The sequence below is a fragment of the Martes martes genome (assembly GCF_963455335.1).
Source record: "Martes martes genome assembly, chromosome: 13".
NCBI classification, from domain to species: domain Eukaryota; kingdom Metazoa; phylum Chordata; class Mammalia; order Carnivora; family Mustelidae; genus Martes; species Martes martes.
In genome coordinates, this window is record NC_137901.1 from 69,884,861 (window position 1) to 69,897,220 (window position 12,360).

At 50.7% G+C, this 12,360-nt stretch overlaps 1 protein-coding gene across 2 annotated transcripts in view; it reads left to right on the forward strand.

Annotated features, from left to right (window-relative positions):
* The first annotated feature begins 1,549 nt into the window (after positions 1 to 1,549).
* Positions 1,550 to 12,360, forward strand: part of TBC1D10A (TBC1 domain family member 10A) — a 30,926-nt gene continuing 20,115 nt past the window's right edge. Inside the window, exon 1 of one of the 2 annotated variants that reach the window (XM_080821844.1) lies at positions 1,550 to 1,821. In XM_080821844.1, coding sequence (XP_080677970.1) covers positions 1,613 to 1,821 — 209 coding nt within the window. In that variant the 5' untranslated portion in view covers positions 1,550 to 1,612. The remainder of the gene's footprint in view (positions 1,822 to 12,360) is intronic. The other variant, XM_080821845.1, reaches the window with a different exon arrangement.

Here is a 12,360-nt window from a genome sequence, read left to right on the forward strand (position 1 = left end):
TTTTCCAGTCTTTTCTTGTTATTTGTCTGTCTCCCTCAGGTCTACTGGGAATATCAGATGACAGTGTGGTTGCTGCCTATAAACTATAAATTACTGGGCTTAAGTGAGCAGTTATCATTATGGCTCCAAGAGTTGACAATCTCTAGGGTGAGAAGTAGTTTTTTGGGGGCTAAGGCTGTATAGATACAATTGGTCCGTGCCTCCTGATACAAGCTGTTGTTGGTAAGAGCTGAGTTCAAATCCTGCCTCTGCCAGAGCTATTGCTGGGACCTTAGGCAACTGATTTCACTTCCCTACACTTCAGTTTAACTGTAAAAATGGGACAAAATTGTGCCTACTTCATTGCACAAAGATGATAAGAAGGTGTGACCAATTTGGAAAACAGCTTGCCAGTTCTTCAGAAGGTTAAACAGTTACCATATAACCTAACAATTCCCATTCCTAGGTATTTACCCAAGAGAAATGAAAATACATGTCCATACAAAAACTTATTCCTCAATGTTTCCCAAAAATGGAAACAACCCAAGTGACCGTCACTGACAAATGGATAAAATGTGGAATTTGCATTTGGCGGAATATTATTCAGGCACAGAGAAGAATGAAGTACTGATACATACTACAACATGGATGAATCTTGAAAACATGCTGGGTAGAAGCCAGACACAAAGTCCACGTATTGTAGGATTCCATTTGTATGAAATGCCCAGAAAGGGCAAGTCTATAGAAATAGAAAGCAGACTTGTGGTTGCCAAGGATGGGGAGTGACTGCTAATGGATAGGAATTTGTTTTGGGGGTGATGAAAATGTTCTAAAATTAGGTTGTGGTGATAGTTGCACAGCTCCACAAATATGCTTAAAACCATTGAATTATACACTTTAAACGGGTGATTTTTATGGTAGGTTATGTCTCAAGCTGTTGGCAAAAAGATTACAGGAGAAACTATATAGAACTTGGGGCAATAAGTAGGTCAAAGAACGCTGGTCATTATTCTCATTAAATAGGTCTCCCAAGAGCTAATTTAAAGCCCTAGAAGCAGTGGGCAGGGGCGCCGAAACTTCTAGTTCAGCCTGGGTCTTTAAGCCACTGAGTGTCTCTGGGCGAGTCCCCGAATCCTCAGTCCATCCTGGGTCTTCCCAGAGCGACTCATAAATGAATGGGTGAAACCATCCCTTCCCATATCTTTTGGAGAGGAGCCAGGGATTCAGGAGGCAGATGCGGAATCCCCAGGGTACTTCCTCAGTCTCTGACTGAGCGGCGCTGCAGGTGACAGGCGGGCGGGGACAACCGGAAAGGCCCTGGGAGCTTTTTCAGGTAAGCTCTGTTGATTGACAGCCCGGGGGGGGGAGGGCTCCCCGTTACGACTGCCCCGCCCCCTCACGTCGAGTCGGTTGGCGCCAGTCTAAGGGAGGTGGGCGGGCCCTGGGGTCCCCGGCGCCCATTGGGCGTGGGGGGAAGCGCCCGAGAGGGCCTAGGGCCCCGCCCCTGGCCTTGCGGCGGCCAATGGGCGCGGCGCGTGGGCGGGGCGTCGGCGGCGTCGGCGGCGGCCCGGAGGCTGAGGCGGCTGAGGTGGCTGAGGTGGCCGCTGGGGCTGAGGCGGCGGGCGCGGCCGGGATGGCGAAGAGCCGCGGAGAGAACGGGCCGCGCGCGCCCGCGGCCGAAGGGAGTCTGTCAGGGACCCGGGAGAGCCTGGCCCCGGGCCCCGACGCCGCAGCCGCCGACGAGCTCAGCTCTCTCGGCTCGGACTCGGAGGCCAACGGCTTCGCCGAACGCCGCATCGACAAGTTCGGCTTCATCGTGGGCTCGCAGGGCGCGGAGGGCGCGTGAGTAGCGCCGGGGCTCGGGGCCGAGGGCCGGGGCTGGGTGCGGAATCCGCGCGGGGGCCCTCGACGCGGACAGAGCCTCCCTCTGGACGGACCGACATGTTCCCGTCCCAGCGTGGGACCACCGACCCTCCCCTCCCTGCCCCACCCCAACCTCCTCCCTAGGAGGACTGACCCGCCCCTCACTCGCGAGCCCCTTCCGACCTAAGGACAGACCGGCCAGTCCTGCCTCCCCCTTGCCCCCGCCCTCCAGACACATTGACCCGCCCCCAGGAAGCGCCCACAGTGCCCTCCTCCCAACGGCGAGACAGGAACGACAGACACCTGGCCCAGCCCCGTTGCTGCCACCGCGGCCTTAGGCCTGATTGACTGTGCCTAACCGCCCCCCGCCCCCGCACCTTGGAGACTCCCAGATGGCTGCCCCTCCCCCGACAGATATCCTCTCCACCCCCATCCCTCAAGACCCACAGCCCTGTCGCGACCCTGCTACCCCCACACCAGGGAGATACCTTAGGCAGACAGGACTTCAAAGGGACAGACTGCCCTGCCCTCATTCCACTCCAGGACGGACTGACCCTTACCTCAAGACACGCAGACTTCTGGGTGGACTGGACTGACATTGATCAGCTCCTCCCAGACAGTCCCACCCTGGGGCAGAGAGTCCCTTCCGTTCAGGGAAGGGTCACAGAATGCTCTCCTCCCCCTTTAGAGGCAGAGTTCTCTGTCACTGGCAACAGGTGGGCAGACACTCCCCCTTCCCAGTTCCCACAGGGTGACAGTGCCTCACCTCCAGGACGGACTGTTGGTTGTCTCTGTATATGCTGTGGAAACACTCACCTCCTCCCAAAAGACAGACTCAAGGGGGCAGTCATAGAGCAGGGTCCTGCTGTAGTGTACCCTGATCCCCCACCCCCAGAGCATCCAGGATCCAGCTGGCAGGCAGAGAAATGTGAGGCAGTGAGGCAGCGTCTTCTCTCCAAGCTGGGTTACTGGGCAGCCACACTGTCCTATAGAACCCTCTGAACCTGGTCCGCACAGAGATCATATGTATAGGCTCGTATCATATGTATATGTATATCCTCCCCTTAAGAAGGATAGACTCCAGGGGTGCCTGGGTGGCTCAGTGGGTTAAAGCCTCTGCCTTCAGCTCAGGTCATGATCCCAGGGTCCTGGGATTGAGCCCCGCATTGGGCTCTCTGCTCAGTGGGGAGCCTGCTTCCCCCTCTCTCTCTGTCTGCCTCTCTGCCTACTTGTGATCTCTCTCTGTCAAAAAAATAAATAAATACAATTAAAAAAAAAAAAAAGGATAGACTCCAGACCCCACTCCCATCCCAGCTGTCCTGTCACATGAGACTAGTGTTCTGCACAAAACTGACAAGCCTCCCTCATGGTGCACCTCCCCTTCAACAGAGAGACTCACACAACAGGGGGCCCACAGGAGTCAGCCAGAACCCTACCCCATATAATCCTTTCTCCCTTTCTCTGACTGTCCAAGGCTCCCCCAGCCTCTCTTATGACTTAGGAAAGTGCCTTGACCATCTGTTAAGAACCCCACCCACACAAGCAGCCCCATAAAGGTCACTTCCGGGATTTTACCCAGTCCTAAAGCCTCATATTTACTAGGCCTGCTTCTCCTTTGGAGAAACGTAGCTCCCTCTCCTAAGGAGAGTTCTCTCCTACCCACTGGATCTGTCTCTTCCAGCCTCTACCCACTTGCTCACAGAAGAGCACCCCTTATTCTGATGCCTCACCTTGATTTGATGCTTTGTCACAGCTCCCTCGGGATTAGCTTGTGAGAAACCAAAGGACACTTAGGGTATGTTTTTTGAATTGAGGAGCAGTCACTAGGGATCAGAGCCCTGAGAGGGATGGGGTCTTGAGAAGTGGGAAAGGAGTTACCAGTTGCATTTGTGGGTTCTCAAAAGGAAGAGTTTAGATTTGCTGGTGAGTTCTAGGAGGTAAGAATTCCTACTACATTCTTACAGGCAGTTAACCAGATATCAGGGTACAGAGCAGTGTGATACAGGGGAAAAGGCCAGACTTAGGGAAAAATATCTTGCTGGCTGTGTGACCTTGCGCAAGATCCTGAATCTTTGAGCCTATTTACTCACCATAAAGGACAACAGTAACATGTACTCCCAAGATTATTGTGGGAATTAAATGAATTCATGTATATGACAGTGCCTAGCACAGTGCCTGACCCACGTAGTGGCCTAGAAAAATGTTAGTTTCCTTTCTTTTCCTTCTAAGGGTCTGAGAATTGATGAAAAAAATGAGGGCGTACCTCTGGCATTTATGAACAGAGAGACGCCCCAGTGGGAGCACCTCCCTTTGGCTGTATTCCCTCACCAGGCAGCCAGACATCTGTCTTCTCCCACACTCCAGCCACAAACCCAGGCTTTGCAGATGCCCTCCTCATCACTGGATTTATAGAACTGGGGCTGAGGTGGGATTCCAGGTTCCCTCCTCTCTCCCTGCCTCATTTTCTTGACCCTGTTGATCAACCTAAAATCTCTGGTGTCTGGAAACTTGGCTGTTCCCTTAGTTTATATTGTGGTTCCAAAGAAGCCAAAAGTAAGTCCCTGCCCAAGGCCAGAAGAGGGGAAGTTATGGGAAGTTTCAGGGTGACTGCTCTAAAGCTAATCTCGTGGTTAAGGGCTAGGAGTCCATGTGCTATCCCAGAGAAGTGAAACATTAGCACTGATGGCTGCATGGAGAGGGCAGGGACTCTGGCTCCAGATTAAAGGTCCATTTCAGCCACCCTGGACCAAAGGTTGTCTCAAGACGGTCAGTTTTGGCAGTTGCCAAGGGCTTAGGGGGTGGGGAAGAAAGCAGATCAGAAGCTACCCTGCTCAGGTAACTGTTAGGTGCTCGGCATGAGTAGATTGTAAAATCATAGACTGTTAAAATTGGAAAGGATCTTAAGAGATTGACGCAGCTTAGCCCTTACTCTAACAGATGAGGAAACTGAGGCTCAGAGGGGCTCTTAAGATCACACAGTTTATTAGTTGGCAGAACTAATGAATCCAAGGTTTCTGATTCCTAGGTCAGGGCAGTTTCCATTGCCTTCACCATCCATTAATATGGCCTATGGCCCCAGCAGAAAATCAGGTGCTGGATAGGTGGAACAGAAGGTTCTTAGCAGGAACCTGCCTGCCCTCATCTTCTCCGACTTAGCTCAGCAGTGTAGGAGGCTAACAAGGACAGGCCAACAAGGGTAAGAATATGCTATCATCACCCATTTGTTAGAATGATCAGCTTGAGGGCTGGGACCAGGCTTATTCACCTTTTTCTACTCAGGCCTGCAGCAAAGTAAATGCTCAATTAATATGTATTTACTGAATGACATTTACTGACAGACATTTCAAGTCAGAAGGCTGAAAGTGACCTTAGAGATGGCCATCATCATACAGATAGGTAAACTGAGGCCTGAGAGAAGTGATTAGCCTCACCTCTTCAGTCTGTTAGAACCAGAAATTGAGCCAAGAACTCCTGATTCCCAGCCCTAGGCCCTTTACAGTTCTTCACTTTGTCTGTCTTTTGAGCCTACTCTACAGGATACCTTTGGTGAGCCTGTAATAGTCCCTGCTTTCTTGTGAGCAATAGCCGGTAAGTAAGGAGAGACAAGAAAGCAACCAGCCAGGGAAGGGCCCTGTGGTTGGCATGGACATAGACAGAGGTGCTGACAGCATTAGTTCTTTTGGCTTGGCTGGGGGCTGACCTGGTTGTTGAAGCCCTGGAAGGACCAGAAGAGGAAAAAGAAGTGTTTGCAGCAGGAAAGGGTGGGAAGAGTGGTGTTACCATTCCTATCACTTTGGGGTAGGAAGAACAGATCTATATGGGAAAGGTCTTTCTGTAGCATAGAGGAGGTAGTCAGAGAAGGAAGGATACCAGTTGGGTACCAGGTCTTCTGAGCCAAGGGAGATGGCCTGAGAGAGGAGGGTTCCTGACCTCCCTCGTTTCCCATGTGATTGCCAGGACTGGCCTGCTAAGGCTGGAGCTTCCCACCCAGTTTCAGTCTGCTCAGTGCTGCAAGCCAGATGAGGTGAGGAGCTATGCTTTCTGGGATCCCATGGGTGTTGGCTTCCTGCTAGGGGAGAGAGGGATCTGAGCTGGGTCCAGAGAGAAACATCTGGAACAGTAGTATTGTCTTCTGCTGATTCAGTTCTCCTGTCCCCTGGGCCCTCCACTATTCCTAGCCAACTATGGCAGCCCTGTGGCTTTGGAAATCATAGAACTGGCTTAATTGGCATCCCTATAGTTTGGTCTATGCCAGTTTTTGTTGGGGGCAGGGCCAGGGCCCTCCTGGCAGGCCAGAGCCTGTCTCCCTGCCTTCCCACCACCTTCTCCAGCTTGTAAGCTCAGAGCATCCTCTTTTCTTGAGCATTATGGTTCCCAGGAGAGCATGGAACTGGCAATGGCGTGGTCCCTGGGTGGTCCATCTGGAAGGAGGCAGCTGCAGATGTGGAGCCCTGGTCTGTGACTCTAGACCACAGGCCGTCCATTTTCTCTTTCTCTAGCTTCAAAGGAAAATCTGGTTTGGTGGCCTTTGTGGGTGTTCTGGGGCCTCAGACAAGGCTTGACTTGGTGGAGCAGGAGACCAGTGCACCATCTGCTGCCCTGGGAAGGTGCCTGTGTGTCCGCCTGCTAAGAAATCCTAAGCTGTGGGAAAGAGATAAGGCGGTGGAGCCTACTTGATGTTTTGTCCTCCCAGCATCTGGGTCTGAAACAGAACCTCCAGAGGACCAGTGAGGCCTGGCTCTGGTCCAGCCACCCCATCTGTTTACACTGAGGTGGGGGAAAAAAGATGCTTTGTGTTTCCCTCTTTACACAAAAACTCTGGAGTCTGTTTGTCTTTGTGACTTTGGACATATTGCTTCACTTTACTAGGCCTCAGTTTCTCACTGTGAAATGCTTGTGATAATACTGATTTTTGCAGGGGTTTTTGTGAGGTTTACAGGAGCTGATGTTTGAAAAGAGTCTAGCACACTGTAGGTGCTCAATGAATGTTCTTGCTGCTTCTGCTGCTGCTGCTGCTTCTTCTTCCTCTTCCTCTTCTTCTTCTTCTTCTTCTTCCTCTTCTCCTTCTTCTTTTTTCAGTAATCTCTATACCCAACATGAGGCTTGAATCCATTACCCTGAGATCAAGAGTTGCATGCTCTTCTGACTGAGCTAGCCAGGTACCCCTGTTCTTGCTCCTTTTTAAGATTGGAGTGGCTAGTGGTTATGTCTTTTTCATTTTCTACTTGCATCTCTAGATACAGTGATGAGTGTCAGTGGGGTTCATTCCCCTGTGAGCAGAAGTGAACTGTAACCAGTGTTGCACCCTCACTTTCCCCTGAGAGGGGGTAGTTATCCCCATTCTATAGGTGAGCATACCAAAGATCTGAGAAGAAAGTTCCTGAGGGTTGCCGGCTGGTAAATGGCAGAACTAGGTCTAGAACCTGTTTCTCAATGCTAAATGCAGTGACTAAGCCTTGCTTAGGTGGCAGCAGGCAGATGACAGGTGCTCACTAGTCCCTGAGGCCCCCACACCCAGAGCAGGAGTTAGCAGGAACTTGGCTACCTCCCCATCTTGGTGTGGAGGGCAAGGTAGGTCTCATGACAGCAAAAGTCCATAGCCAGCCAGGTCAGAGAAGGACCCAGTGAGAAAGATCCTTGGGAGGCCCTGGAAGCATGACAAGATGAAGCCTGGTCTAGCCCTCCCATAGGCCAGAGTCCATGCTGCATTGCTGTTGACCCCAAAATACTGCTGAATGGTCATCTGACTTTGATATCCATTCTGTGCCTTTGTTTCTTTGTAGCTAAGGCAGGATTATGCTTCCTGTACAGGTGAGGAATCCAACGTTTGGAAAAGCCTTGCAGTTAGTTAACAATGGAGCCAAATTAAGGAGGAATCCCAGATCTTCTGATTAGAGTAGCCCAGTGCTACCCTACATGTCACTCACTGCCCATTCTCTTCCTGACTCTCAGCCAATTGAGCCTCCAGGCTAGGATACATTGTCCACCAGAGCAGAACCCAGCCATCATCCACCTATTGTCAGTGCCCTAGCTGATTACTTTATCCTGCAGGCAGTACACATGAGGGGGAGGACAGCTCCTTTAGATGCTTTGCTCTTCCGGGCCCAATGACCCACCCTGGCAGGGAGGAAACTGTCCTGTCTGCCCCACTGGCAAACCAACGCTCCTGATGCTTCACCTGCTTAGAAGCCTCCTATCCAGGATTTCAGGGCAGCTGCCAACTTTGGCTTTAATCTATCTCACCTTTCTCTTTCCCTTCTTCATCCCACCCCAGCCTCTGCATGCCCTCTGCAGCTCCTCTGAGACTGTCACAGCTTAGCTCTTCACTGCTTATCAGGTAGGGAAGTAGGCAGCAGACTCAGGAGACTGGGAGAGAAAGCCAAGGCTTACTTTTGCCAGCTTATCCATCTTAGTAGTGAGTTTTTTTACCAAACATTTATTTATTTATTATTTATTTATTTTTAAAAGATTGTTTATTTATTTATTTGGTAGAGATCACAAGTAGGCAGAGAGGCAGGCAGAGAGAGGGGTGGGGGGGAAGCAGGCTCCCTGCTGAGCAGAGAGCCTGATGGTGGGCCGATCCCAGGACCCTGAGATCATGACCTGAGCTGACTGCAGAGGCTTTAACCCATTGAGCCACCCAGGCGCCCCTACCAAACATTTTTGAGCATCACTCTGTCAGTCCCTGTGATTGGGACAAGGGATACAGAACTGAACAAAGCATTTGTGTCTTGTTGCCCTCAAGAGGTTCACAGACTTGTTGGAAAATAGAACCACAAACAAATCATTACAGCGTTGAGCAATAAAGACTATAATTGAAGTGTGTGGTTTCTTTGAAATATATAGGAAGAGGCAGCCATCTCCATCTATAGGAGCCCAGGATGAAGTGACGTTTGATCCAGGCCTCAGAAGGAGCAAGGAAGGGCATTTCGTTGGGTGGGAGGGGACCTATCTGCAAAGTCCCCCTAAAAACCGGCTGTTTGAGAAATGTAGTGTACCAAGAGCAGAGGTGGCAAGAAGAGCACAAGGCAGGAGGAAGATGTGAAGCAGGGGGAGACTAGGAAAATAGGTTGGGAGGACCATGCCTAACCTTGAATGTCAGACTGAGGCTTCCTTTGTTTCATCAAGGTCAGTCTGGTGCTGGTATAGAGAGCAGCTGGACCGCAAGCAGTGAGATCAGTTGAGGGAGTTCAGGATAGCCCAAAAGGGCTATGGAGAGGCGTAGAAGAGGTTTGGAGCTATGAGGATGAAGAAGCCAGCAAATCAGCAAGGCTTGATGCCTGACTGGCTTTGTGGACTGATGGGGAATTGGGAAGGCTTGGGACAACCTGAAGTGGCCCTGGCCTCTCACAGAACCCATACTAGGACCCTTTGACCACAGGGAGGGTAGGCCAGCTGCTGCCTTCCTCTGAAGTGGACATTGGGCTGCTGCTGACTTTGCTTTGTCACAGCCTCAGGCTCCCCAAGGTGCCTGGCATGGCTGGTATGCCCAGAACACATCAAGGGGTTCTTTGTCTCTCTCCAGTAGGAGAGCGGGTTAGCTGGCCTGGTTGGGAGGGGCTGGGTGAGTGGTACTGAGCTTTGTGCTCTCTGCCGGGTAAACATATTGGATGGCAAAGAAAGCTACAAGGAGAGCCAGACTCTTCTCCAAAGAGAGGGGGGAAAGACCTGAGGGCATGGAAAACCAGCCGTAAGGTGGCATGCAGCTGGAGAGGGTAGATGTGGAACTTTGGGCATAGATAAACTGATCAAGGCTGGTCAGATGGCAGCCAGGGCCAGCTTGATCTCACCCTAAATCTTTATCCTATTCCTGGAGCTGGGTCCTCAGATGGGGCAAGTGGAAGTAAGTCCTGTCCTATAAGAAGGTGCACTTAGGGGCATCGCCAGTCGTTTCTCAGAGGTGAAAGATTCTGGCTAGAAATGTGGGTTTAGGCCAGTAGTGGGAAAAGACTGTGAATGAGGCACAGGAGTCAAGGTGTTGGTGTCGGCTCCACCACTGACCCTTATGGTGTGTGACTTAGGTATGTCCCCTCTCCTGACCATGAGACTGATGCTCCCTGTTTCTCACTGAGCTCTTACTATGTGTGCAGCTGTGTGCTTGGCTAGGGGAATGCAGACCTGGTCCTGCCCTCCAAGGGACTTAGAGCCTAGCAAGGAATTCAGATATTCAATAGGTAATTAAAGGCGTGGCCTGTGTACAAAAGGATTGTGAGGATCAAATGAGATAACTGGATTAGGAGCATAGCATATACAAAGACTGCTGAACAGGGGTTAGGAGACGGAGTCCCCGAGCCTCCTCGAGCCTCCTCATTGGATCCCTAACTAGTTGTGTGACCTTGAGAAAGTCGTTTAATCTTTCTAAGCCTCAGTTTCCCTCACATATAAACAAAGGCAGTTTTAATGGGATGATGCTGAAGAGCTCTTTTGCTTCTAACATTCTGAGACTGATCTTGAAGTATATGAAAAGTGCTTTTTTATGAGGTACCATGCAAGTGCATAGGGTCGTCATGGTACAGCCCACAGAAGCCAGTTCTTCCAGCATGCTCTGTTCTTCCTGTGGAGGACCTCTCTTTGTGTGTAGGACCAGTAGCCCTCAGGTCGTTGGGAGTGTAATCAAATCAAAGGATACTTTCCTTTGTCTAGCTCCTTAGTGTGCAAAGTGCTTTCATTCCCATTGTCTTGCGGTAGTCCTTACAGGAGCAATGGGAAATCTGTAGGGTAAGTTTTATTTTCCCTGTTTACAGCCAGGGAAACCAAAGTTAGGCAAGTGATGGAATTGGGCCTGGAACCCAGGAGTCATCCTTTCCAATTTTCTATCTTACCAAAGCTGGTGGCCACTGTGTGACCTCTCTGGCTCCTCCCTGTCCCAGCTTTAGGACTTCAGTCCAACCATAAGTGTCTGTGCTTCTCCTGGTAGGCATCTCAAGTTGTTTGAGGTGTTGTGATGAATGGTACACTTTCTGTCCCAGACCTCCGCACACAGCTCCTCACATGTACCCTAAGACAAGGCAAGACCAGCTGGCTAGTGAGGGAGCCCAGGAACATAGTGTGGAGAACTCTTGTTCCTCCAGAGTGCAGTCTGGACCCTGGGCTCTGTGTGTCCAGGAGTGATCTTTCCCAGCCAGACAGTTTTGGAGGATGCTGCTTCTTTTCCTTCCCCTTCTGTCTTGGTTTCACAAAAAGGGAGAACCTAAATCTGGGACCAGGAGAGCCTGGGTTCAAGACGTCTACTAGCAGACCTGGTTTCAAGTCTTGGCTCTGTCACTTTCTAGTCATGTGACTCCTCTGAGGTAAATGGCCAGGTGGTGGCACTGGGAGAAGAGGGGGTGTTATGAGGATAAAGAGATGTGATGTTGGTAAACAGCCAGCATAGTGTGTGCCACAAAGTAAAGGTACAGGGTGGCTCTTACAATTCGAGTGTGAATTGTCCTCTGAGGTTCACTTCAGGCCTTTGGCATAATGGTGAAGATCCAGATTCCTTCGCGTTCTCTGCTTACCACCCTTGGGGCCTCAGGGGTAAGGAGTCCCACTCAGATTGTGGTCTGGAGGTTTCTGGCCTCCCGGGGCAAGCTGGGAAATTCCCCCCCCCCCAAATCAGTTCTTTGAGTCATTTGGAACAGAGTCCTCAGGTGACCCTGACTTGGAGGGCCTGATCTTCCTTCTCTTTGGTCTGTGAAGATAAAGCAGAAGTGAAAATAGAGGTGTGTCTGCTGAAAAATTCAACTTGAAGCCAGCAACCATAGTGCTGCTTGGGGTCTCAGCCCTCCTGGGTAATGACAGTCACTTGGGGAAGAAATCAGAACTTGCATCATAATTGCCACCACCCTCCTTCTATACTCCATGTGGACTTTTATCCCAGGCTTCCTGTCCTGCCTCTGAGTGACCCCTTCCATCCTCCCAGCATAGTCACATGATAGTGCCATTGTACAGAGAAGCCTGCATGGTGGACCGGGCTGGACCACCATAATCCCCATTTTACAGAGGCAGATACCAAATCTCAGAGAGGTAAAGTGACTTGCCAAGCATCACAGTTTGTGGCTGTGAGTCCACCAAGTTCCCTGGGATCAGGGCTTGTGTGCCCGCAGGCTAGTGGTCAGCACTCTGTGCTGGAGTTGAGTGACAGAGTAGGAGTAGAGCGGGGCCTGAATTCATCACCCAGGTCTGTCTTCTGCTCACCCTGGACCTTAGATAGTTACTGGCTTGCTGAAAACCTGTTTCTTCATCTTTGGAAAGTGGTGGGGGTTGAGGGGTGATAATTAGAGGACCTATTTCATAGGCTTGTTGTCAGGATTAAATGAAATAATGTAAGTTAAGTGCTGAGTACCACGTCTGTTGCATAGCAAGTGCCTGGTAAGTGCTCTAACAGACATTAGGTTACATTAATTGAATATTAGAATTGTAATGTTATAAAACGCTGTCATCAAGCACATCTGTGTTCAGCCTTGTGCTGGGCTTCAAGGAAGATCCAGAGCTGGTATCAGGCCAGAGAGGAAATGTTCTTTATCAAGTACTTTCTAT